The following is a 25,239-nucleotide window of genomic DNA, read 5'->3' as shown; positions in this document are numbered from 1 at the left end:
ATTGCTGTGAATTGTGAAGGAGGCTCACAGCAATGGCAGAGAGCAAAATTTCTGGAAATAGCTAAGGATGTGATTTCAGGCACCTCAGGCTCATGTAAGTTTGCCGTGCTGCAGGAAAGAGCAGTTTCCATACTCTAGCTACACATCCCTTCATCTGCTTGTGGCATTGTCCTGGTTTCAGCTGGGATAGAGTTAACTGTCTTCCTAGTAGCTGGTACAGTGCTATGTTTTGAGTTCAGAGCGAAGAATGTTGATAACACTGATGTTTTCAGTTGTTGCTCAGTAGTGTTTAGACTAATGTCAAGGATTTTTCAGCTTCTCATGCCCAGCCAGTGAGAAAGCTGGAGGGGCACAAGGAGTTGGCACAGGACACAGCCAGGGCACCTGACCCAAACTGGCCAACGGGGTATTCCATACCATGTGACGTCCCATCCAGTACAGAAACGGGGAAGTGGGGGGCAGGGATTCGCCGCTCGGGGGACTGGCTGGGTGTCGGTCGGCGGGTGGTGAGCAATTGCACTGCGTATCATTTGTACATTCCAATCCTTTCATTATTGCTGTTGTCATTTTATTAGTGTTATCATTATCATTATTAGTTTCTTCTTTTCTGTTCTATTAAACCGTTCTTATCTCAACCCACGGGTTTTGCTTCTTTTCCCAATTTTCTCCCCCATCCCACTGGGTGGGGGGGGAGTGAGTGAGCGGCTGCGTGGTGTTTAGTTGCTGGCTGGGGTTAAACCACGACAGTCCTTTTTGGCGCCCAACGTGGGGCACGAAGGGTTGAGATAACGACAAACCTGACCAGAGCTTGTTAAAACAAATTTGTTATAAGCATTCATTATAGCGGTCTAATAGTTGCTGGTCATTATGTTGATTTATGTGTTCTTAGAGTTGTTGCTCTGGTTTTTAAAGTTCTGTTATGTATCACCTCGCTTGCTGTATGTAGTCCCTCTTCTGCTGCTTATCATCCGTGGGAGGTGGATTAAGGTTTTCGCTTTGATGTATTGTATAACACTGGTTTATGGTATGATAAAGTCGTCGGCTGTGGGATTAATCCGGTACTTGCACCCAGCATTGTCACCTTTATACTGTGGAAGCCATCTGTGGGAAACTATTAATAATTATACCATTTACCTTTCCTCCTTGGAAAACCAGTCTATGGGTGGGATACCTTTCTTCCCCTCTCCTTTCTCCTTCAGTCCAGTTACAATGGTGTTTGAGAATTTTGAAAAATTTGAATACTCTTGGGATGTTGGGACCAGCACGGTCCTAGCCCTACTGCTAGGAATTAGCATGCTTCTGAATGTGGTTCAGCTCTCATTTAAGGTTAAACAACTATTTAAGAAAATCACCCAGAGATCTGCCCCAAGGCTGGATAATTATGAGTGGCAGGGTGTGTGGGGTAGTATGGGCAAGTACCTAGAAAAGTGGGCACCTCCAGTGTTTTGGAAATTCACCCCTGAACAAGTGCAGAATCCAGAAGAACTAGTAAAATATTTGGAAAAGGTATGCTGTCACCCCGGCAGCTCCAGAGAGATACAAATTACTGCAACGTGCTGGGGCCTGGCCCATGCCTATCGAGCCCTGTTCGACACCACTCAGTACCCTCAAGGGGAAGAGAAGGTCTCTGGACCTAACAACAAAACGATGAGCACTGTGGCTATCCAAACCTCAGCGACAGGCACTGCAGCCCCTCCAGCCTCGGCAATGAGCACGGCAGCTACCCAAACCTCGGCAACGGGCACTGAGGTCCCTCCAGCCCCAGCAACGAGCACAGCAGCTACCCAAACCTTGGCAACAGACACTGCGGTTATCCAAGACCCGGCGAGCGGTACTGCAACTGAACCAGTGGACCAACCTGCACCAGTATCAGTTGCCTCCGTACAGAAAAAGAAATATACAAAAAAATCAGTTCGCTTAGCGAAGGATGAAGGCGAACCAGGGTCATCACGGGAACAGGAGGAAGAGGCAGAACCAGAGGTAATAACCCGGTCCCTATCCTTGAGTGAGCTGCGGGATATGCGAAAAGATTTTGGCCGCCGTATAGGTGAGCATATTATCACCTGGCTCCTCCGATGCTGAGACAATGGGGCTAATAGCTTGGAATTAGAAGGTAGGGAAGCCAAGCAGCTGGGATCGCTTGCCAGGGAAGGTGGCATTGACAAGGCAATTGGAAGAGGGACACAAGCCATCAGCCTCTGGAGGCGACTCCTGTCAAGTGTGAAGGAAAGGTACCCCTTTAAGGAAGATGTTATATGTCAATCAAGCAAGTGGACAACCATGGAAAAAGGTATCCAATATCTGAGGGAATTAGCTGTGCTAGAGACAATTCATCATGATCCAGACAACCCACAATTACCCAAAGATCCAGACGAAGTCCAATGCACACGACCCATGTGGCGGAAGTTTGTACGGAGTGCACCATCGTCCTATGCCAACTCACTGGCAATAATGACCTGGAAAGACGAAGAGGCACCGACAGTGGATGAAGTGGCTCGCCAACTCCGTCAATACGAAGAAAATCTCTCCTCCTCCCTACAAGCCTGCATTTCGGCTGTGGAGAAGCTGTCTGAGGATTTCCAGCAATTCAAAGAGGAGATGTCCTGTTGCCCACCTGTAAGGACCAATGTCTCAGCTATTAGGAGTGAGCGCTCCTCTGCCCAAGAGAGAGAATATAGAAGGTACACACCGCGAGGTGCCCTGTGGTTTTACTTATGTGATCATGGAGAGGACATGAGGAAATGGGATGGAAAACCTACCTCGGTCCTAAATGCACGGGTACGTGAGCTGCGAGGAAAAAACACCACAAAAGGGGATTCTACCAGGAAAAATGCCGCTCCGGTTTCCAAACAGAGTAGAAGGGCTGATCTTATTTCTGATCCTCTTGAAGGGACTTCTGAGCCAATTTTACGAGAAGTGAATACTGGATACTCTGACCAGAATTAGAGGGGCCCTGCCTCCAGCCAGGTGGAGGAAAGGGATAACCGGGTCTATTGGACTGTGTGGATTCGATGGCCTGGCACGTTAGACCCACAGGAGTATAAGGCTCTAGTAGACACCGGCGCACAGTGTACTTTAATGCCATCAAGTTATGAAGGGGCAGAACCCATTTCTATTTCTGGTGTGACAGGGGGATCCCAAGAGTTAACTGTATTGGAAGCTGAAGTAAGCCTAACTGGGAATGAATGGCAGAAACACCCCATTGTGACTGGTCCAGAGGCTCCGTGCATCCTTGGCATAGACTATCTCAGGAGAGGGTATTTTAAGGACCCAAAGGGGTATCGATGGGCTTTTGGTATAGCTGCCTTGGAGACGGAGGGCACGGAACAGCTGTCTACCCTGCCTGGTCTCTCTCAAGACCCTTCGATTGTAGGGTTGCTGAGGGTTGAAGAACAACAAGTACCAATTGCTACCACGACGGTGCACCGGCGGCAATATCGCACCAACCGAGACTCTCTGATTCCCATCCACAAGTTGATTCGCCAACTGGAGAGCCAAGGAGTGATCAGCAAAACTCGCTCACCTTTTAATAGTCCCATATGGCCCGTGCGAAAGTCTAATGGGGAGTGGAGACTAACAGTTGACTATCGCGGCCTGAATGAAGTTACGCCACCACTGAGTGCTGCCGTTCCAGATATGCTAGAACTTCAATACGAACTAGAGTCAAAGGCAGCCAAGTGGTATGCTACAATTGACATTGCTAATGCGTTTTTCTCAATCCCTCTGGCAGCAGAGTGTCGTCCACAATTTGCCTTTACTTGGAGGGGTGTCCAGTACACTTGGAATCGATTGCCCCAGGGGTGGAAACACAGCCCCACCATTTGCCATGGACTAATCCAGACTGCACTGGAAAAAGGTGAAGCTCCGGAACACCTGCAATACATTGATGACATCATCGTATGGGGCAACACGGCAGAAGAAGTCTTTGAGAAAGGGAAGAAAATAATCCAAATCCTTCTGAAAGCCGGTTTTGCCATAAAAGAAAGTAAGGTCAAGGGACCTGCACGGGAGATCCAGTTTTTAGGAATAAAATGGCAAGATGGGCGTCGTCAGATCCCAATGGATGTGATTAACAAAATAGCAGCTATGTCTCCACCAACTAATAAAAAGGAAACACAGGCCTTCTTAGGTGTCGTGGGGTTTTGGAGAATGCATATTCCAAATTACAGTCTGATTGTAAGCCCTCTCTATCAAGTGACCCGAAAGAAGAATGATTTTCAATGGGGCCCTGAGCAACAACAAGCCTTTGAACAAATTAAACGGGAGATTGTTCACGCAGTAGCCCTTGGACCAGTCCGGACAGGACAAGATGTTAAAAATGTGCTCTATACTGCAGCTGGGGAGAATGGCCCTACCTGGAGCCTCTGGCAGAAAGCACCTGGGGAGACCCGAGGCCGACCCCTGGGGTTTTGGAGTCGGGGATACAGAGGATCCGAGGCTCGCTATACTCCAACTGAAAAGGAGATATTGGCAGCATATGAAGGAGTTCAAGCTGCCTCAGAAGTTGTTGGTACTGAAACACAGCTCCTCTTAGCACCCCGACTGCCAGTGCTGGGCTGGATGTTCAAAGGGAGGGTCTCCTCTACACATCACGCGACTGATGCCACGTGGAGTAAGTGGATTGCACTGATCACACAACGGGCTCGCATAGGAAACCCCAGTCGCCCAGGAATTTTGGAAGTGATCACGGACTGGCCAGAAGGCAAAGATTTTGGAATGTCGCCAGAGGAGGAGGTGGCACGTGCTGAAGAGGCCCCGCTGTATAATAAACTGCCAGAAAATGAGAGGCAATATGCCCTGTTCACTGACGGATCCTGTCGCATCGTGGGAAAGCATCGGAGGTGGAAAGCTGCCGTATGGAGTCCTACACGACAAGTTGCAGAAACTGCTGAAGGAGAAGGTGAATCGAGTCAGTTTGCAGAGGTGAAAGCCATCCAGCTAGCATTAGATATTGCTGAAAGAGAAAAGTGGCCAGTGCTCTATCTCTATACTGACTCATGGATGGTGGCAAATGCCCTGTGGGGGTGGCTACAGCAATGGAAGCAGAGCAACTGGCAGCGCAGAGGTAAACCCATCTGGGCTGCCGCACTGTGGCAAGATATTGCATCCCGGCTAGAGAATCTGGTTGTAAAAGTACGTCATGTAGATGCTCACATACCCAAGAGTCGGGCCACTGAAGAACATCAAAACAACCAACAGGTGGATCAGGCTGCCAAGATTGAAGTGGCTCAGGTGGACCTGGACTGGCAACATAAGGGTGAGCTATTTATGGCTCGGTGGGCCCATGATGCTTCAGGCCATCAGGGAAGAGATGCAACATATAGATGGGCTCGTGACCGAGGGGTGGACTTGACCATGGACACTATTGCACAGGTTATCCATGAATGTGAAACATGTGCTGCAATTAAGCAAGCCAAGCGGTTAAAGCCCCTGTGGTATGGAGGGCGATGGCTGAAATATAAATATGGAGAAGCCTGGCAGATTGACTATATCACACTCCCACAAACTCGCCAAGGCAAGCGCTATGTGCTCACGATGGTGGAAGCAACCACTGGATGGCTGGAAACATATTCTGTGCCCCATGCCACCGCCCGGAACACTATCCTGGGCCTAGAAAAGCAAGTCTTGTGGCGACATGGCACCCCAGAACGAATTGAGTCAGACAACGGGACTCATTTCCGAAACAACCTCATAGACACCTGGGCCAAAGAGCATGGCATTGAGTGGGTGTATCATATCCCCTATCATGCACCAGCCTCTGGGAAAATTGAGCGATACAATGGACTGTTAAAGACTACATTGAGAGCAATGGGGGGTGGAACTTTCAAACATTGGGATACACATTTAGCAAAAGCCACCTGGTTAGTCAACACCAGAGGATCTGCCAATCGGGGTGGCCCTGCCCAGTCGGAATTTTTACATACTGTAGAAGGGGATAAAGTCCCTGTAGTGCACATAAAAAATATGTTAGGGAAGACAGTCTGGGTTACTCCTGCCTCAGGCAAAGGTAAACCCATTCGTGGGATTGCTTTTGCTCAAGGGCCTGGGTGCACTTGGTGGGTGATGCGAAAAGATGGGGAAGTCCGATGTGTGCCTCAAGGGGATTTAATTTTAGGTGAGAACAGCCAGAATTAAACTGCATATTAGTTGCTATATAACCCTGCTACTGTATATTATCCTTACTATAATTATGTGCTATATCCATAGTACTATAGTAAGAATCACTTAGATCAAGCAAGAAAAGAACTGTGATAAAACTGAGCAAAGCGCAGTAGTGATGGAACCAGAACTGACTCCAGCATGCAACAATCCAACGGTGCACACCATCCTCCTGCTGCGCCAAATGTCACCTGCTTGTCACACTGCACTGAAGCCCAATTCTGCTCTACCGACTGAGAGGACTTTGCACCATCCCTTCTGCCCAGAAAGACTGGTATGACAGATGGAGCCCAGAGTCGGAAACTAAATGAACTCAATGAACATTTTATGAACATGACCCATGAACTAAAGGAATGATATCTCTGTGTGTGTATACATATATATATATCATTGCTCATATGTCTTAAAGGGATGGAAAGGTGATGATTGATCAGAATGTAACTAAAGGTATGGGAACTGTGCATGACGTCAATGGTATAGAATAAGGGGTGGATACTGTCCTGGTTTCAGCTGGGATAGAGTTAACTGTCTTCCTAGTAGCTGGTACAGTGCTATGTTTTGAGTTCAGAGCGAAGAATGTTGATAACACTGATGTTTTCAGTTGTTGCTCAGTAGTGTTTAGACTAATGTCAAGGATTTTTCAGCTTCTCATGCCCAGCCAGTGAGAAAGCTGGAGGGGCACAAGGAGTTGGCACAGGACACAGCCAGGGCACCTGACCCAAACTGGCCAACGGGGTATTCCATACCATGTGACGTCCCATCCAGTACAGAAACGGGGAAGTGGGGGGCAGGGATTCGCCGCTCGGGGGACTGGCTGGGTGTCGGTCGGCGGGTGGTGAGCAATTGCACTGCGTATCATTTGTACATTCCAATCCTTTCATTATTGCTGTTGTCATTTTATTAGTGTTATCATTATCATTATTAGTTTCTTCTTTTCTGTTCTATTAAACCGTTCTTATCTCAACCCACGGGTTTTGCTTCTTTTCCCAATTTTCTCCCCCATCCCACTGGGTGGGGGGGGAGTGAGTGAGCGGCTGCGTGGTGTTTAGTTGCTGGCTGGGGTTAAACCACGACAGGCATGTGCAAGTAGGATCAGAAAATTAAAATTGTAATAGGCAGGAGGAAGATTTACTTTCCTGCATATCAAATTAGATCATGTTATTCATTCCACAGCTGGGCAATGGGTAACAGATGGAGTAAGAGGAAAGGGGGACTGACTCTTTTCAGCTCTCACCTGATCTTAGATTGTTTTATGCCAATTGCAAAAGGGCTCCCTACAGTGAGAAGAATTGCGTGGAAAATTACTTCTTTTTTCAATAAAATAAAAAATTTCCTTTTAAAATTCTCCCTACAATTATATTACAGTTTATCTGGGACACCAAAAATGCTGATTTCCAGTATTTCCTGTTTGCTTTCTCATTTTCATAAAAAATAGAAACATTACATTGGGGAGAAGGGGGAAATTTAATGAAAAAAAAAGTTCTTTAATGGCACTGTTTAACAGAAGAATTTCTTTAAAAGTTTACCTGGGTTTGGTAGGGAGAAGAGGTTTGGGATGTAGGAGACATTCCTTGATAAGTAAGATGTGCCCTGGAAACATCAATATGCTTGGATAACATAGTACTGCAGTGCTAGAGATCAAATGGCTTCATGGTGTTTTGAAGGATCAATAAATTAAGTATGAAGCATTGTCTAACTTCACTAAACAGATTAAAGACAAAGGTGAATTTATTGAAAGAGGTGTTGGGCTGAGGTTAGTATGAATGAAAAAGATAGCTTTGTAGACTTCTCAGTTATGAAAAAGACCTGAAGGGCAGCTGAAAATAACTAAAATTGGACATGATGAAGGCTGAAAGACTTTCCGTGCAGAGGTACATGACCATAATTTCAAGAAAAAGAGGTGTGCCAGATGAACAAGATTGAAAGTACAAAGAATGAGCAATTGAACCCACTGCTGAAATTTCTTTCAAAGACTTTTGGCAGTGTTCTTATGATTTGCCATGGCTCTGTTAACACTTAAAATTAAGGTGAATCATTAGTGGCACCATGAAAGTCAATGTAAAGGAAAGGGAGTGCAACTGGGAAAAGAAACAAGTGTTCAGGTCACTTCCATGTGGTTTTTTTTACATCTCTGTCTGTCTTCACTCAGGTTGAAACATAACTTAGCGAAGAAAGCACATGGCACTAGCACAATAAAGCAATAGAAGTGAAGGGGCTCAGGATGGGATTTTGAGATTGACTGAGCACAAACTTACCTCTCCTCCCATGGAAGTTACTGGAATCAACTTTAAAGAAGGAATGAGACCACTGGTGGATGTATTCTATGATTTCCTACTAAATCAGGGTTCTAATGTAATCATTATTAAATGATTAAATGATTCATTGAAGCATGAATTTTTCATCCTTACCTTTCTTCTCTTTATGGTTTATTTCTTGCCCTTGCCTTATTGTCCTTTCATCTGTCATTCTTTCCTGTACCTTTTGCATTCTACTCTTACCTGCCTGTCCAGAATATAGCCACTTCATTTTTTATATTCCCTCATTCATTTTTTCCTTTTATTTCTGAAAATACTCCCATTTGTTCCTGTTTTAATTCAGCTTGCTGCCTTCATTCCCCTGACTGATTCTGTTTGTGCCTTAGTTTCTTTTGTGCTTCTGTATTTTCCCATCACCATCATCATTTCAATGCCATTTTTAAAGGCCAGACACATCATTAAAATGCAATTTCTTATACTGAACAGTCAGCCAGTCTGCTGACTGTAGTTTTGTAGTGGGTGGAAACAGAAGGCATCAAGAAATTCAGATGCTGAAAAGCATGATCTGGTGGCACTCAAGGGTAGTGAGAAAGTTATCAAAACCATAATTACTATATGTTAAAAATATGTTATCCTTTCATAGCTGCTTCTCAGGCAAAATAAGTACTATGACACTTGCCTGATTTTCCTGTGTCTGTTTCTGTGTCTACGTGCATACACTTCTATGCCACGAAGTGAAACATATTCGGCAACAAGAACCATCTCTTGACAGGCACTTTCAACAATAAATTAAGAGCAAAACACTTGTTGACTCCAGTCTGCTAATGTTTTCTTTTGTTGCAGAAATGTGTGCAAGGTCGAGTTTTGACCAATGAAATCAGCACATGAACAGTGTGAGCTGCTAATGTTTTGTAAACAGAAATGCTAACTCATAAGAGCAACTAACAAAGTCAAGCCTTTGCAAGGAGGAAGGTAGAGGCATTCATAGCTGCCCTCCTGTAGCATACACAATAATGTAGGTAGAAGCAGCCACTGAGTCAGTTTTGCTGGCAGTAGGATATAGCTGGCAAAATTTGAAGTCAAGTGCCATTAATTAATTCACTCTCTGCAGGCCATTCACATTCTCTAGCTGCAAAAATTCACTAAAGCACATCATCAAACAGATTAGTTCTTTTATGTTTGCTGTCTTTGTTTTCATCAGTTATGATAATTGTGTGATTTCTTCTGATCTGCACTTGTATATCTGAAATAAAATACAAGCTAAAGTACAGCTGAAAACTGTATTGAAGTAGGAGTTTCCCCAAATACCCATAAAAAGCAAAAAGTGTTTCAAAGGTTGTTGGGCATCACGTTTGGGGACATAGGTTTTATTTAATATTCTACAACAGAAAAACTTTCAAATGTTTAAAAAATGTAGGGCACCACAGTTTCATTGTGAGTGTACCTAGTCTGGACTTTTTCTTGAGAGGAAGGCTGGCTCAATCTGCTATCGATCTGGTACCCGAGGATTTTAAGATTAAGGCTTTGGGGACTGCTTCAAGATTTTTCTACCTGAGTTGTAGCACGTCAAACATGCTATCTTGGGAGTGTTCCTGGGCTTTCTTCTGTCCAAGTCATTTCAAGGGAAGCTTTGACTTAAAGTTCAGGACAGAGCCTCCTCTCTGGCCTACCAGCAGAAGAAAAAAGTCAGTGACCAACAACATTTCATTCCTTTGCTCTAAAAATAATTGATTAAAAACAGGGCTTAGTCCTAAACTTAGATAATGTCCTTCAAATACATTGTGGGTAGCTCAGATAAATTTAAAGAGTGCATTCGTGTCTGTGTAGTCAAACTGTTGCATGCTTGTAACCTCTGTCACTTGCCTGCTTCAGCTTCCAGAGCTAAACTCAGCATGATCAACACTATGTCAAAAATTCGAGGCCAGGAAAAGGGACCAGGTTACCCTCAGGCTGAAGCCCTGCTGGCAGACGCGATGCTGAAATTTGGCCGAGAACTCGGAGAAGAATGCAACTTTGGTAACTTGATTGCTTCCCTTTCTGTTATAATGCAGTAAAAATGGCAGTAAAATGTAATATAACTCTCATTATTAAAGTGTTGCGCTCTTACAAAGGAAGAACTTCTGCAAGAAGCATCAGAGTTCTGCTTCATCAGATTTCTCCTTTAAGGTCAGTTTAGGCCTATTGAGTATCCTTTGCAGATTTGGACTAGAGATTTTTTTCTTGTGGATGAAAGTCAAATTGTTTCCATTTGGACCCATATCCATATAGGCTTAGGCTCTCTGTCATAGATTATGTTACTGGGGATGTGTTGGGATGAAAGATGTACATGTTCAGAAATCATATTATTGTCTATGCATGTGTGCAATAAAACCCTTTTGTCCTCAGAATCCTTATAATAAATGTTACTGTCTTCATTGCAGTCAAGGAATAAAGGCTAATAGGTTTTTAATAGACTGTGACATTTTTTTCTGACCAAATTCCACATTTTAAGGCTCTAGTGAATATTCCTGTCTTACCTGTCAACTGCTCCCCCCTCCAAGCCCCAGTTTACAGCTGCCTGAGTTAAAAATGTTAAACTGAGACTTAACAGTGTGTTCTTCAACAACAGAAGTCTAACTAAAAGAGATGACATTCACAACAGGATCCTTTGTCTTTCTGTCCTATTTGTTTGGGCTTCTCTGTGGACATTTTTATATGATAACACACAGGACCCTCAAATAGGACTGTGAAAATCCAATTTCCTATTTGAATCTTCATAAAGTGTTGCTCCTGGCATAAAGGCATCTGCAACGAGAAGGGTCCTTTCTTGGGTTTGTTATATAATTTACTAGTTAGCTTGGCAGATGTAGGTTGATTTGTGCTAAAGACTACTGAATTTATTTTTCTAATTGGTTGCCTCTCATTTGCTAAGTTTCAAACACATTTTTGAAGGGAAAATGAATAACTAATAGAATTTAGTTTGTGCAAATTGCTATATATTCCCCAATGATTGCAGTAGCATGCAACAGAATAGATATGGCAATTATTTTCACATTCTTAACTAACAGCAGCCATTGTGGCTGTTTGTCACTCTTCACCTGGGTCTGGCAGGCTCTCTAGTTTTGCAGTGCATTGCTGGCATCCCCTGCTTGAGAGACAAAGCTCCTTCTGATTTCTCACATTTCCAGGTTTTCAGGTGCTTTGTATTCTTTGAAAGTGGATTTTTTTCCACCAACCTACGCCTCAAACCAGGAGGGTATTTTTGAGCTTCTTGCTTTTGGTTTTATGGAGAGGAGGTAAAGCAGAGTGGTAATTTTTGTGGCCCTCAGGTTAATCTTGGAGGAAATCTCAGAAGGCAGATAATTCTTACTGAAGTTTATAACTTGAGTAGGTGTATGAAGTCGATAGTTTCATCAAAAAAATCTTTCATCAAAAAAAAAATTCTGTGAAATTTTAAAGAATTTTTTAATTTGATACTGTCACTAGTCTCACTGATACAAACAGGGAGACTTAGACTTCCATTAGAGCTATGTTTGTATGCAGTCTAGTGTCTGGTGATGGCAACACTGGAGCAAATACAGGTAATTCTTTTCTAGCATGTTTGTTTCACCGGTGTGAGGAATGAACAGACAGCAAGGGGCGTGGAGGAGGCTGTCTTGATGCAGCCTGGATGCTCAAGTTCAGCTGTATTACAAGGCATAGACTCTGGGGGCTGCAGAAGCGTGAAATCCATGTTGCTGTTTCACACAGTGTGTCATACTTTGTTTCTTTCCTAAACTTGAGACTTAAAATGAAATGTTAACTGAAATTTCCATGACTCAGTTTCATTCTACAGTGATTTGGAACTAAGTTATTTTGAGATAACCGGACATCTTTTCTTTCAGGACCAGCACTTGCAGATGTGGGAGAAGCTATGAAGGAGCTTTCTGAGGTCAAGGACTCTTTAGACATGGAAGTGAAACAAAACTTCATTGACCCACTTCAGAATCTCCATGACAAAGATCTGAGAGAAATACAGGTATTGCCCTCAATGTGGCATTTTAATAATGTCAAATGTGCAGACTGTGTATATGTTCAAAATTTATGTTAGTTGTATAGCTTAAAATGGGCTTTCAGATTTACAGATGATTTGATTTTAGTCTCTTCTGTCTTGAGTTTTACTTATCGGTTCTGTCTGTCTTGTTGATGGTTTAGAAAGGGAAAGATTGAAATTCTAACATTTTTTGACGGTAGCATCACCAAGTTTAAGCAGGCATGAGCACAGTACTCTAATCCTACCATTTGAAAGCTCATTTCACTAAATAAATGAACAGATGTTTACATTCAATCTTCTAGTGTATGACATGTGAGGGCGTTTTGATAGTTGCCTCTGTACTGGCACTACCCTTTTGTCTGTATGAAGACTGTGTCTGAAACATTCCCAGGAATTTGGAACACAAACACTGTTTGCTTGCATGAATTATGTAATTAGTAATCCAGGAACCAGACAGCATTTACAGAAAAAAATCTGTTTGCACACATACTTCTGCAGACACAACCTACTTTTGTAATTGTGGAAGTGTCTCCCAATTCAGCAATGCTTATCTGTATAAGTAACTGTTCTTCTGAGCTCAGTAAGGCTTTCATATTGTTAAATAGGTGTGGAAGAAAGATATCTTAGGCAGTTTGAGATAACTTACAAAGCTGACAAATTTATAAATATCAGATGACAAATTGATTCTTCTGAGGGAAAGTAAACACCTAAAGTAATCATGCTCATGCTGGTAGCATTAGCTCCTGGCCAGCTTAATGTGGCAGCTGCTAAGCAGATTGACATAAATGTTACATCAGTTAACAAACTAGAAAATCTTTAATAAAAGATAACATTAAGATCCTTTGGTGGTCTGATGGACATGATAACAATATTTTCTGTGTTGCTTTGTTTATGAGAACTGTTACACAGGCAAAAATGTACTGACTTGTGCTTTTAATAGAGTTTTCTCTTAAACATCTAGGGAAAAACCATAGTGTTCAGGTAATTCTGCATCAGAATTAAAAAGCTAGAAACTCACATACCTTTTATACAGGTGGTGAATGCAGTTATGCATTCTGTGTGGCCTTTTTTTAATGTTGAAGGTCTGTCATTTAGACAGCAGCACACCATAGCTTCTTAAGTGATACATAAAACCACCTACTTCATTGTTCTGTATTTCTCCCTTCTGAGGAAGGGTTGATGTACAGCAAACAGCACACGCTTGCAAATGTACGTGGACTACCTGATTACAATGTAGTAGAAGGAGAGTCGGGGAACATCCTTTATTCTGTGCTTGTGTTTGCGTTTTTGTTTTTTAGCATCACCTAAAGAAAATGGAAGGTCGACGTCTGGATTTTGATTACAAAAAGAAAAGACAGGGCAAGCTCCCTGATGAAGAACTTCGCCAGGCTCTGGAGAAATTTGATGAATCAAAAGAAATTGCTGAGTCAAGCATGTTCAACCTTCTGGAGATGGATGTGAGATATCCCTTGTTAATCTTTGAGCTGAATCTTAAGAAGAGCCAGATACTGGTTCAGCAGCGAAGGCAGTCTAAAGCAGTCTAAAACTTGAAAGCCTTATTACATCCATGATGCCACAGATTCCTGTCACTGTACAATGGGGAAGGATATACTTCCTTGTTGGACTCAGTGAGAGGCTCAGAAGCTATAGTAATGTACAGCATGCACATGAAGGACTAATTTTATAGGTAACTGAGCTAAAGAACATAAATCCTCTGAAGCATTGATGTGCTTACAAAACTGAAATAGCTTCCTTCTTAGAATTATGTAAATGTAAGTCATGACTTTTACTTAGCTGTGGTTTTAGGGTTTGAGCCAAGGCTTTTGCTCAAGCGTGTGGGCTGCTGAGAGGATTGGTAAAGATCAGAGATGATGAACTCACAACCCCATCGTCTATGCTGTAATCAGATGCAATAGCGAATAGGAAAGCCAAAGTTAATGTGACTGCTCAAATCTGACTCTGCAGCGTATTTTTTGCTTACAGAGTGGTTTAGGATTGAGCATATATTAGGTTTTTTTACACTTTGATTTATAATTAATGTTGAAACTGTAAAATCAAGCGAGAAGAAAAATTTCTCTCTTTTGGAGGAAAAAAACATTTCAGCTGAAGTCTGTCTTACAAAATATGTGGTCAAAGCAAACTCAGTTTAAATATTTCCATTGAAGTAAATGACTGGATTTATTTGAAGTTTAAATACACACCCAATTTAATTCTTAATTTTGTTACCAGATGGCTGTAGAGGGGCCATAACAAACCTGAAAATATTTGTATGTTAGAAATTAAATACAGCTGTGCTGAAGTGAAAGAAGTATAGCAAGTTTGTAGTTTTAATCCTTGTAGTAACATCCAACTCCATGTGGCCAGATACTGCTGGTCTACATTAGACCATTGCGACATTATGTATTATGGAAACTGCTAGCAATTGCATTGCCCACACAAGAGTTTTGGATGTTTTTTCCCTCATGAAGTAGAATGCTACCTGCCTTCACTACAGATATTGTGCATCCAAGAGTATATAGTATCCTCCTGTTTTGGTCTGCTTCACAGGCCAGAATACAACTGCAGCATGACCATAGTTCCTATGGTTTTGTGCCCCTCACATGCAGGGAGGGAGAAGGTGTACTACATTCTCATTACAGTGTCATTTTTGCTTTCGTAGTGTTCACTGAATGAGGTAGGTTTGTAGGCTGCTGTTCATGCAAATCAGCCATGGAGATGATCAGTGGAGAAGAGCTGCAGTTACCATTCCAGATCAGGTCATAATCAGACATGATAATGAATAAAGACTGATATGTAACTATTTACGAACTACAAAGATGAATCAAGGTTTTAGAGAGATAAGTAAAACTGCCTGTGCAGTGTCAGCATGACAGTGGTCTTTACTTGCTATTGCTGAGCTGTTAGTAATCACCTAAGGTCTGATGTTTTAATGTCAATCCTCAGATTGAGCAAGTGAGCCAGCTTTCTGCTCTTGTACAAGCCCAGCTGGAGTACCACAAGCAGGCCACACAGATCCTACAGCGAGTTACTTCTAAGCTGGAAGATAGGTAATGCACTTTTTGTAAGTTTGTTGAATTGATATTTTGTTTTACAGAGGCAGAAAACCTATGAATAGAATGCAACACTTATCTTTTGCAACTTGGTAATTGTATGTTTATGAAAACAAGGGCCATTTCATTAGGTAATTGCAAGCTAAGATTTGTATGTTTTGGAGATGCATATACTTCTAAGTATGACTGAATGAGGACTGAGTTCAGGAGAGCATCTCAGCTTAGTAAAGCTGTTAAATGTGATTTAACTGAAAGCAAGTGTTTATAAATATTGGAAGTCAGTGGGACTTAGAACTTTGGACTCCGTACCATTCCTGCATGTATTCACAAAATAGTATTTCTGAGAGAAGATGTTAATGATTGCTACTGAAAAAGAGTATCTTGTTATATTCTCATCTACCTGAACATCTTCCTGAGCCAGGTAGTGAGATGCCCATCGTTTGCCACCTTATTAAATACTCCTTTTTTCCAGCTGTATTGCCAGATCAAATTTAGTACAAGGCTTAATTGAATTTACGTCTTCCATCCCCTTTTCTGTAACTGTGAATGCTGTCTCACAATTGATACAATATGTTTTTAATAGAATTTTAGAATATTTAGTTTTGAATTTCTGTTTCTATCAACACAAACCAGATTGTACCCCCTTGAAATGAGGAAAATAATGTTTGTAGAAGTTTATCAGCTTCCCACACACACATCCTTCGTCAAGGAAACTTAACATATATGAAAGATTTCTTTAGTCCACATAGTTCTGGAAGACTCTTCCTAAAAGCTGGACATAATTCCCAAGAGCTGATAATGTTCACATACTGTGTGAAGGCAGCTTTTTAGTCATGCATGATTCTTTGCTGTTTTCTGATGTCTTTAGTGTAGATCTAGTTTCTGGTGCTACTGGGTCTGTCAGTGTTTATTTTCTGAGAGCACACAGTCTGTAAGCCTCATCCAGTTCTAAGTCTAAAATTTCTTTGTGATTAGGAGCAGCACTTGGTAGGTAGGCTGCCCAGCAGGCTGTTTTCTGGATACAGTTTACAGTACTGTCTAAACAGCTAACAGAATGATTTTCAGCACTTCCAAATGAATACTGCAGTTCACTTACTTTACATAGTCATTAAAAAATCCAGTTCACTTACTTTACAGAGGCAATAAAAAATCCTCAGGAGTAGGTGGGTTGTTCTGTAGTCCCTAAGTTATGCCATAAAGTGAACATACCTCTCTCTGCAACAGATTTCTCTTCCTGTATCGATTCGTTTGCCCTTTTGAAAATTCTCCTAAACAGTCAGTATCTTTGCTTTAAGTTTCAGCTCTTCATCGTCAGCTGAATGATTTTAGCTTCTCAAGAACCTTGCATCAGACTGCTATTATAGATCAGCTGAAGTAAATATTTTACATAAATTTACTGTGCATCCCTAATTGTAAAGAGTCTACCGGCTAAATCATCCTTTGTCCACACCACTGGATGCAAATTAGAGCACTATGATATGCTCATGCCAGGAATTAAGCAGGGACGTAGAGCTGTTACTATTTGAACTACTTGTCTTTTCCTGCTGGTGATATGCAGGTGGCAAAAAATGCATGGCCCTGAGTTTTGGGGGCTGTTTTTTTGACCATATGGAGCAGAAAATAAATAATGCTTTACTTTTAAGCTAAGAAAATTTGTTACAGTTCACTCTCAGTGATGTCTACAGCACATACTGCCCATTTTCTGCATAGTTTTTAAAAGATGTGAATGGAACTTGTTCATGCTGTTGTTTGGCATGGACAATGTCTTCTAACTGCTAAGACTGTCCTGTTTGAAATATTGCCCAAAGAATTTTAAAATAATATGAGTTACGACTGCAAAAACCATGAAAAATTTAAAAATATACTCAAGTCTTCTATTCTTTCTGGGCCCTTTAGGCTTCAAAACTTTCTTCAGAAACTGCAAGAATTTTCATTTTTCTTCTACACATTAATGGAAAGCATAAACTTCCTTAAAACACCATGATTACGTGAACTGGGACTTTAGAAACTTGGCAAACATTGGGAGACTTGCAATAAAATTAATAAAATCTGGAAGGTCAGCAAAAGCTTTTCCTTTTAAACTCTCTTTTTCATCAAGCAGAAGGAGGCTGCAGTTTTCAAGACAGAGTATCGTGACAGAGCAGCTGGGAAGCAGGAATGGTTTCCTTGGAGATGTTTCTTTTCTTAAGAAACATGGCTCATGCTGAGCTTTTGGGTAATTTTTAGCAAGTCACTAGAACTGTTGCCTTCTAGTTCATAATTGTAAAAAATGGTTTTTGTTTCACAGAAGTATTAAGTGTAATAGAACTTGGTTTAAGTATTTATTTCTTCAAAACTACTGTTTTGAAAAAGTAACTTCTGTTAATGAGTGAAACACAGCAAAGCCTTTTTATTTAAGTTTATTTTGACAATTTCATTAATTTAAGTTTTTAATATGCTTATGTTTTTGTTTATGAAGAAGAAAAGCAGTTTCTGGGGACTGACTAATATTGATAATATTTGGGATGGTGAGGAAACCAGTGTTATCAGGACCAAAACTAGTTAAGTTAGAAGCAGATATTTTCAACAGAAAAATCAAAACGTGCTACAAACAGCAAGTCTGGGGCAGATCTAGAGAAGGTTAGAGAAACCAACTTGTCCTTTAAATATGGAGGTCTTGATTACCCTAGAATCTGAAAATGTACCCTTTCCTAGAAATTCTAGATTTCTCAATCAGAAGAATAAGTTGGAATGAATGAATGATGCATAATATTTTTATTTTGAGAGTCAGGAAAGCTGGAGTTGTGTGTCTTTGTGAAACAAGTATTCCAAATTACAAATGAACTAAGTCTGCAACTGAAGTCAGTACGTTCCCACACAGTCTCCTCACAAAATGACAATAGTTGGCATCGACCAACTGAATAGTTAAGGCTTGCCAGGGATAGAAGCAAAAATCACACTAAAAATGGGGGCAGACATGTTTGTACAGCCCTTCTGTAAGCATTGCTAATCACATAACTAGTTTTTCTCCATTAGAAGCTCTTTGTTATTGTTAGACAAAAGGAATCCAGACAAAATGCTTGGTTCCTAGAGGGAAAGAAAAATTAACAACCTCATGGAATAGTCACATCAGGTAGTTTTTGGTAATTTAAACTAATGTTGTAAACAAAAAATTACTCCAAATGTCAAAACTTGTTTAGTCTGGATGATTGGTGGATGGGAGCTTCAGCCATGGAAATAAAAATGTTTGGTGCAACTCATCTGTTAACAAGAAACTAACTCTTGACATTGAACTTCATGTTTTGGCAGAATAAAAGAGGCATCATCTCAGCCCAGGAGAGAATACCAGCCCAAACCCCGTATGAGCCTGGATTTCACAACTGGTGACAATACTCAGCACAATGGGGGAATATCCCATGCCACCACACCTAAACCATCAGGTAATGGCAGTAGCAATGTCAAAAGAAAAGCCAACTCTGTCAAAGTTTTGCTACAATGCAGAATTTCCATGCTTTCATCTAGAGATCAGTTCTTCCATAGTGAGGTAAAATGAGAATGAGGATAGTATGGGAGACAGTTGTTTGGACTGTTGTAAAGCATTCACATCCCCAGGCAGAAGAACAGGCATGGATCATCCACTGCTTTAAGTGAGTCTTTGGGTCAAAAATTTCGTTAGTCCTAGAAGCTCAAAGAGATGCCACCGTACTAAATTCACCTTGAAATATAGATCTTTACAAAATAGGCATTTAGAAAACTGGAAGAACAACTGGAAGTTTCCATGAAAATGCAGAACCCTGAACACCCCCAAAACCTCTGTAATCTTATCCTGCTTTTTAAAACCAGGTATTACAACACAAAGATTCTGAAAGGAAAAATCACTAAAAAGAAAAGCAAAGCCATCTGAGTTATTTTCTTTGTCCAATTGGGAGCGGCACAAGCAAGATTAAGCATTTATATGACTATGCATAATTGTTATCTTAAAGAAGTGTTTATTTCATATTAGCACATACTAAGAAAGCGTTATAAGTTGTTTCTCACAAGTAATTGTCTGTTATCCCATGCCATGGTGAGGGCTGTCCTCTGTCAAGACCCTGACCTCAGTTATTCCATTTTACCTCAGTGACAATTGCTAGCACACTCCACCCTGCAAGACTGAATTTTTTTCACTAGATCTTTAATCAGGATTTCCTTCCTTCCCATCACATCCTGATGTGAATGTTTCATGTTCTCCCAGTTATAGGCAGCAACAATACCTCCATGTGGCACCTGCAACTGGAAATTGTCTTGCGTAATCTTGCAAACTCCTAGTAATGTCTTCACTATGCTAGCAAGAAGGGGGATACAATGGGGATGCCTTGTGCATGAGCATGGCTCGAGTCTTGCATGCTAAAGCTCTTGTCATGCCACCAGTAATTTTCTTCTTCACTTTTTTTTGTAGTGTCATGTACACTTGTCTGTGCTAAGGCAGTGCAGACTGATGTTCTTGTGTCTCTTCTTGTGTTTTCGTCTTCAGAGAGCAGTATTTAGCTTTTTCTGCAATAGGGGTTCTTTCTTTTGAAGTGTTTATTGGTTTCATAGAAATGCCTTCTTTGAAAATTCTTTAATATATGTTTGGGTTGGTTCATTCAAGGCTCCAATCTTCTATGGTCATTTGAGTTTATTTGCTAAGTCTTTGAAAAATTCAGCTGGTAGCAACGAGGATACCAAACACATGCTGTAAGGCTTGTTGATGCCAGCAAAATAGTCTTCATGACAAATAAAGCAAAATACACTATAAGCAATATGTAAAGAAGTTTTCATTACAGAATTTAATAAATTAAATCTGGTATTTGAAAAACTTGCTCTATTGCGATCTGTAGGAATGGAATATTTTTGTCCTAAAATAGCTCAAGCATGGGCCTTCTAGCCATAATGAGTGGTTGAAATGAATATGCAAGAAGTTTGAACCTGAAACTTACTCATTCTGAAGCCAGTATACATGAAAAAGCTGAAATACATACTCTTAGAAGTGCCATTCTGGTGGAACGGCATGTGTCAGTTCATTCTGACCACTGGAAGTACATGAACTTTTACTATGGAAAGTCAGGTAGGGGTGTAAGATTCCTTACAATTTAGTGGTGCTAAATCCTAAATATTCTGACCAGTTACAATTTTGCTTTTGGTAGGCTTGAACCTGTAGAGACTTTGGGGCAAGGGGGAGAATATGGGGGATGGGAGGAATACTTATTAATTTCATATAACGTTTGAAAATCTAATCTAACTAATGACTTATAATAATACCCATTAGCCACCGTAAAGGGTTTATGGTCAGGTGTTCATGAACTAGCATATTAGAAAGCTTTCAATTTCAAACTTGTTTTGAATCTATACTGGTGGCCCTGCAATCAAGTGTCTTGTGGGAATGGGGAGAAAAGGTCTTTGGAAACCTCATGCTAAAATTCAGAGGATTAGGAGCATATACAGTGGTTTACAGTATAGCTGTTCCAGTGAAGTTTCCAAATAAAGGACAAAGACACAGTTATATCTTCACTGTTGTTTTAAGCTACCCCTTACATTACTTACCTTAGGTAAATAGATAAAGCATCTCTGTGCCAGGAAATCTGGAAATACATTAGGGCTTTTTCTTCATTTTTTGTATTTTGTAAACTGATAAAAATTATGTGCCAAACTGATTGTAGCCACGCTTTTTGGTGTGGGCTTGACTGTAGCTTGGTTCTTTTAGGATTCTCTGACATGTACTGGCAGTCACATATGAAAACTGAAGGCTGCCAAAAGCTGATAGCTGTCTTCTAATGAAGTTTAGCAGTCCAAATTTAGATATTATCAAAGAACTGTCATCAGCATATGAGTGACACCAGAAACAGCAAAATCTGTAGTAGGTGCAATGGTAAAAAGGATACTGAACTGTTGAGATTTTTAAGCACATTGTTTCTTTGTGTTTCTTCTCCATAGGTGTTCACATGGATCAGCCATGCTGCCGAGCTCTGTATGACTTTGAACCAGAAAATGAAGGGGAGCTAGGATTTAAAGAGGGTGATATCATTACCCTCACTAACCAGATTGATGAAAACTGGTATGAGGGGATGCTTCATGGCCAGTCAGGTTTCTTCCCCATCAATTATGTCGATATTCTAGTTCCATTACCCAATTAGGATGGCTGATCCACCACCTCTGACCCAGATAGTTGAGTCAGTACCACTGCTTTCAAAATGCTGCTTCTTACACCTTACAAGTGCAAACTGCAGTGGTTAGTGTCATTGATTCCCACGGAGCATCTTTGGTTTACATGTTGTCATACTGCGTGGTGGTGATGCGTGGTATCTTCTGAGCTAGCATAATGTGGGTTAGGTTGTTGGCCATGCTGGCCTGGTGGTAACCATTACTGAGGTGAAGCTGGGAAGGTGATGGCAAGCAAAGCAGGTAACTCATAGTGAAGGAGCAGGAAGTGAAGGTGGTATTGGGAAGATAATGCCTATCACCACTGTATTACTTTTCAGTCTTAGTTCTCTATAAAAAGAGGGAAAAGTTCTTGCCATTCCATCTTTTCCTTCCTAATGATACAGTTTGCACAGGACTAACATTGACTAACCAGAATTGTCTCTTCCAACCAAATTGGCTTGCTGTTCTCACAGAGACAGTGTAAATGTACAACTTCTGGTTTCTTACAAAGTGAACCACTGTACTGTGTGTCCTGCTGCTCTCTGCTCATTTTTGTATTCTTAACTATTGTTAGAAGGCGTAGTTCCATCCAGAGGTAAGCTGTAAACCATAAAATGGGGATTCCTGTAGTAAAAACCTTGGACCACAAACCACCTGAATTTGCCCTTCAGGAACTTTGAGCATGCTCACCAAAATGCCAGTAAGAGGGCAAGATGGGGAATAAAACTGGCATTTGTTAACTGTTTCTTGTCAAGTCTTGGCACAAAATCATGCTGCTTAAGCACCAGATATCCTTTGTAAACTCCTTGACTGAGGAATACAATAACCAACCAAACATGACCCTTACTTCATTTGTTTCTGTCTAGCATGTGTTCTTTGAACATCATTTGTGCATATTCTGCCCTCAATGAGGACTAAATAAAACTTTTCTTGTGTTGACCAATTGAAGACACGTGGCTGTATATGCAAAAACATTTCCCATATGTTTAGTTGGTTCTCTTGTGTTCCTCCTTCCTGCACTTTGTGTGTACAGTGCTGTGCCTAGCTTCTTGGCATTCTTTTGGTAACAGTTGCAGAAGTTCTGTTAGTTTAGTTATCCAGAGTTCTATTTATCTAAATTGTACAGACTCTTTCAGAGGTTTAATGTGCTGCTTCCAATGTGCCACTTCAGTACTGGATGATGTGAAATGAAGACAATTAGCTACTGCTTAATCTATAAACTATATCATGGAAAGTATTGATATTTCAAATAAATGCTGAGAGAATAACTAGTATAATGTTGTGGATTATTACTTTGTTGCTTTCAAATCTGTTGTGCTAACTTCAGCTAACAAGAATTTTATTTCAGAAAGCGTATTCCTCATTTCCTGCAAATGTGAAAAATACTTTGTCATTATGATACTGCTTCAGTCAACTAAAACTCATATGTATAATGGCCCTCATAAACAGGATAAACTGAACACTGAGTACATTAAATTACTGCCAAGATGACCAGCATGCAATCTTGTGGATACAGGTTGTTTCTCATTAAAGAATGCTGGTGTTCACAAACACCCTAGTAGAGCTTAAAGACATGGTAACTTATTATTTATTTTTTCTTTCATATGACACAGCATTTTATTTCATTTTATATTCTTTGTTGTACACATACTGTGGTGGGTTAGCCTTGGCAAAATGCCAAACACCCACCCAGCTGCTCACTCACTGTTCCTCCTCAGTGGAAGGATAAGAAAGCTTGTGGGTTGAGATAAAGACAGGGAGATTTTTTACCAGTCATTGTCACAAGCAAAACAGACTTGACTTGGAGAAAACTAATTTATTACCAATTTAAGTAGATTTGTGTAGTGAGAAACAAAAAGGACAAACATTAAAATAGCACCTTTCCTGCCCCATTTCCCAAGCTCAGATTCACTCCTTCACTCCTGTCTCCTCCCCACCAGCAGCGCAGGGGGATGTGGAATGGGAGGTTTATGGTCAGTCCATAACAGCTCCTCTCTGCTGCTCCTTCCTCCTGACGGTTTTCTGCTGTTCCAGTGGTGGGTCCCTGCACAGGCCACGGTGTGAGTATCTGCTGGTGGGTCATCATGGACCGCCTCCTCATCGTTCTTTGACCTTGGTGTTCCCTCTGCTGTTTCTCACTGTCTTATTTTTCCCTTCCTCCTCTCTCTGCCCAGTGTGTTTTGCCCTTTCTTAATACGTTTTCTCTGAGCTGCGACCATCTCGCCTCAGGGGTTCAGCCATGTCTGGCGGTGGGTCGGTTGGAGCTGTGTCCAGCACGGAGCAGCTTCAGCCTTTCACAGGGGCTGCCCTGCAGCCCCCCACTGCCAGTGCCTTGTCACATAACCCCATAGGCCTAAGGGATGTCCATACGCACACTGACAGAGACTGACAGAGTAGAACAAGACAGAGTCTGACAAAGATGGAGCCTCATTCAAGGCTCAGTTTAAGGTCAGGCTGGACGGGGGTCTGAACAACCTGATCTAGTTGAAGATGTTCCTGCTCATTGCAGGAGGGGTTGAACTAGATGACCTTTAAAGGTCCCTTCCAACCCAAACTATTGGGAAAAAAAAAAAAAAAAGCATGTGTGTGTGTGTGTATACACACATACAACTCCTGTTACTTTTTATTACAGTTCTGGCCTAAATTCTAGGACTGGCCTCTAAGTAAGTTTCTGTCAGTGATTGGAGGCAATCTGTTTCAAACCCAATGGCCCTGAAACTTTTAACAGATGCGTTAATGGTGACGTACTACAGTTAAGAACTATGTTACAGTTAATTAACGATATTAATTATCAAGGCCTAGCAGTCACAGGTAGTGCCACTGGATCTGAGACACATGTTTCTGGCCATGCCACACCCCTATTTTATCAATTATTATTTTGTAGTGTTTGTGGAGGGCGTGCAAACATAGGGCAACTATCTTAGAGATAATTTTACGTGTTTTAGAGAAAAAGGATAATTGGTGTGTAGTGCTGTCCCACCCTGCTGAGGGGGCTTGTTTTTTAAGGTGTAGGGAAATATTGTGTATTTCAACAAATGGGGCCAGAAGGAATGCACAGAATAGTAAAAAAATCTGTTATACGCCATCACTGGATGACATGGGCACAGTCTTGACATGTTACACAATTCTTGGCAGTTCTGTATTGCTCTGTTCTCTGTATCATATAGGTAGTCCCTGAAGAACTCTTTATTCCTCAGGTGGCAAGATCAAAATGTGACTTGGCCAAGACAGAGATTACCAGGTCTGACAAAAGTTTGCATCTAAAGCTTCAGTGCTAGGATGAAGGGTGTGATCCAGGGATTGGAAGAAAGCAGGAGGCTGTTTGCTTTTACATCTCAAGATAGTTCAAAGCTTTGCCTACGGAGCCCTGTGACTATTGCCTTCTAAAAGCACATAAGATGTTGGTGGAGGTGACGTCCTTTTTTCACTGGCAGACTTAAAACTTCTGTCATCCTGGTTCCTAAGGTGTATGTTTTCAGAAACATTTGAAAAATGTGACATGGGTTCTTAATTGCCAAACTTGGCTGTAGAACTGCTGCTCCTCACAGAGGAAATTAGGAAGTCTTCCAGTGCTGAGCTATCAGCTGCCGAATATAGCTAAATGTTTTGGGTTTGATGTTGGGTT

The 25,239-nt window shown here is 41.3% G+C and overlaps 1 protein-coding gene across 1 annotated transcript in view; it reads left to right on the top strand.

The window, feature by feature from the left end:
• Nucleotides 1–22,891, top strand: part of SH3GL2 (SH3 domain containing GRB2 like 2, endophilin A1) — a 112,006-nt gene extending 89,115 nt beyond the window's left edge. Inside the window, exons 4-9 of the mRNA XM_052776387.1 lie at nucleotides 10,287–10,430; nucleotides 12,278–12,411; nucleotides 13,725–13,883; nucleotides 15,370–15,473; nucleotides 18,765–18,895; nucleotides 21,408–22,891. Coding sequence (XP_052632347.1) covers nucleotides 10,287–10,430; nucleotides 12,278–12,411; nucleotides 13,725–13,883; nucleotides 15,370–15,473; nucleotides 18,765–18,895; nucleotides 21,408–21,607 — 872 coding nt within the window. The 3' untranslated portion in view covers nucleotides 21,608–22,891. The remainder of the gene's footprint in view (nucleotides 1–10,286; nucleotides 10,431–12,277; nucleotides 12,412–13,724; nucleotides 13,884–15,369; nucleotides 15,474–18,764; nucleotides 18,896–21,407) is intronic.
• Nucleotides 22,892–25,239: the final 2,348 nt, after the last annotated feature.

Source organism: Harpia harpyja, chromosome Z, assembly GCF_026419915.1.
Source record: "Harpia harpyja isolate bHarHar1 chromosome Z, bHarHar1 primary haplotype, whole genome shotgun sequence".
Classification (NCBI taxonomy): Eukaryota; Metazoa; Chordata; class Aves; order Accipitriformes; family Accipitridae; genus Harpia; species Harpia harpyja.
The sequence above is the reverse complement of the archived record's forward strand: the minus strand, read 5'-3'. Positions and strand labels throughout refer to the sequence as shown.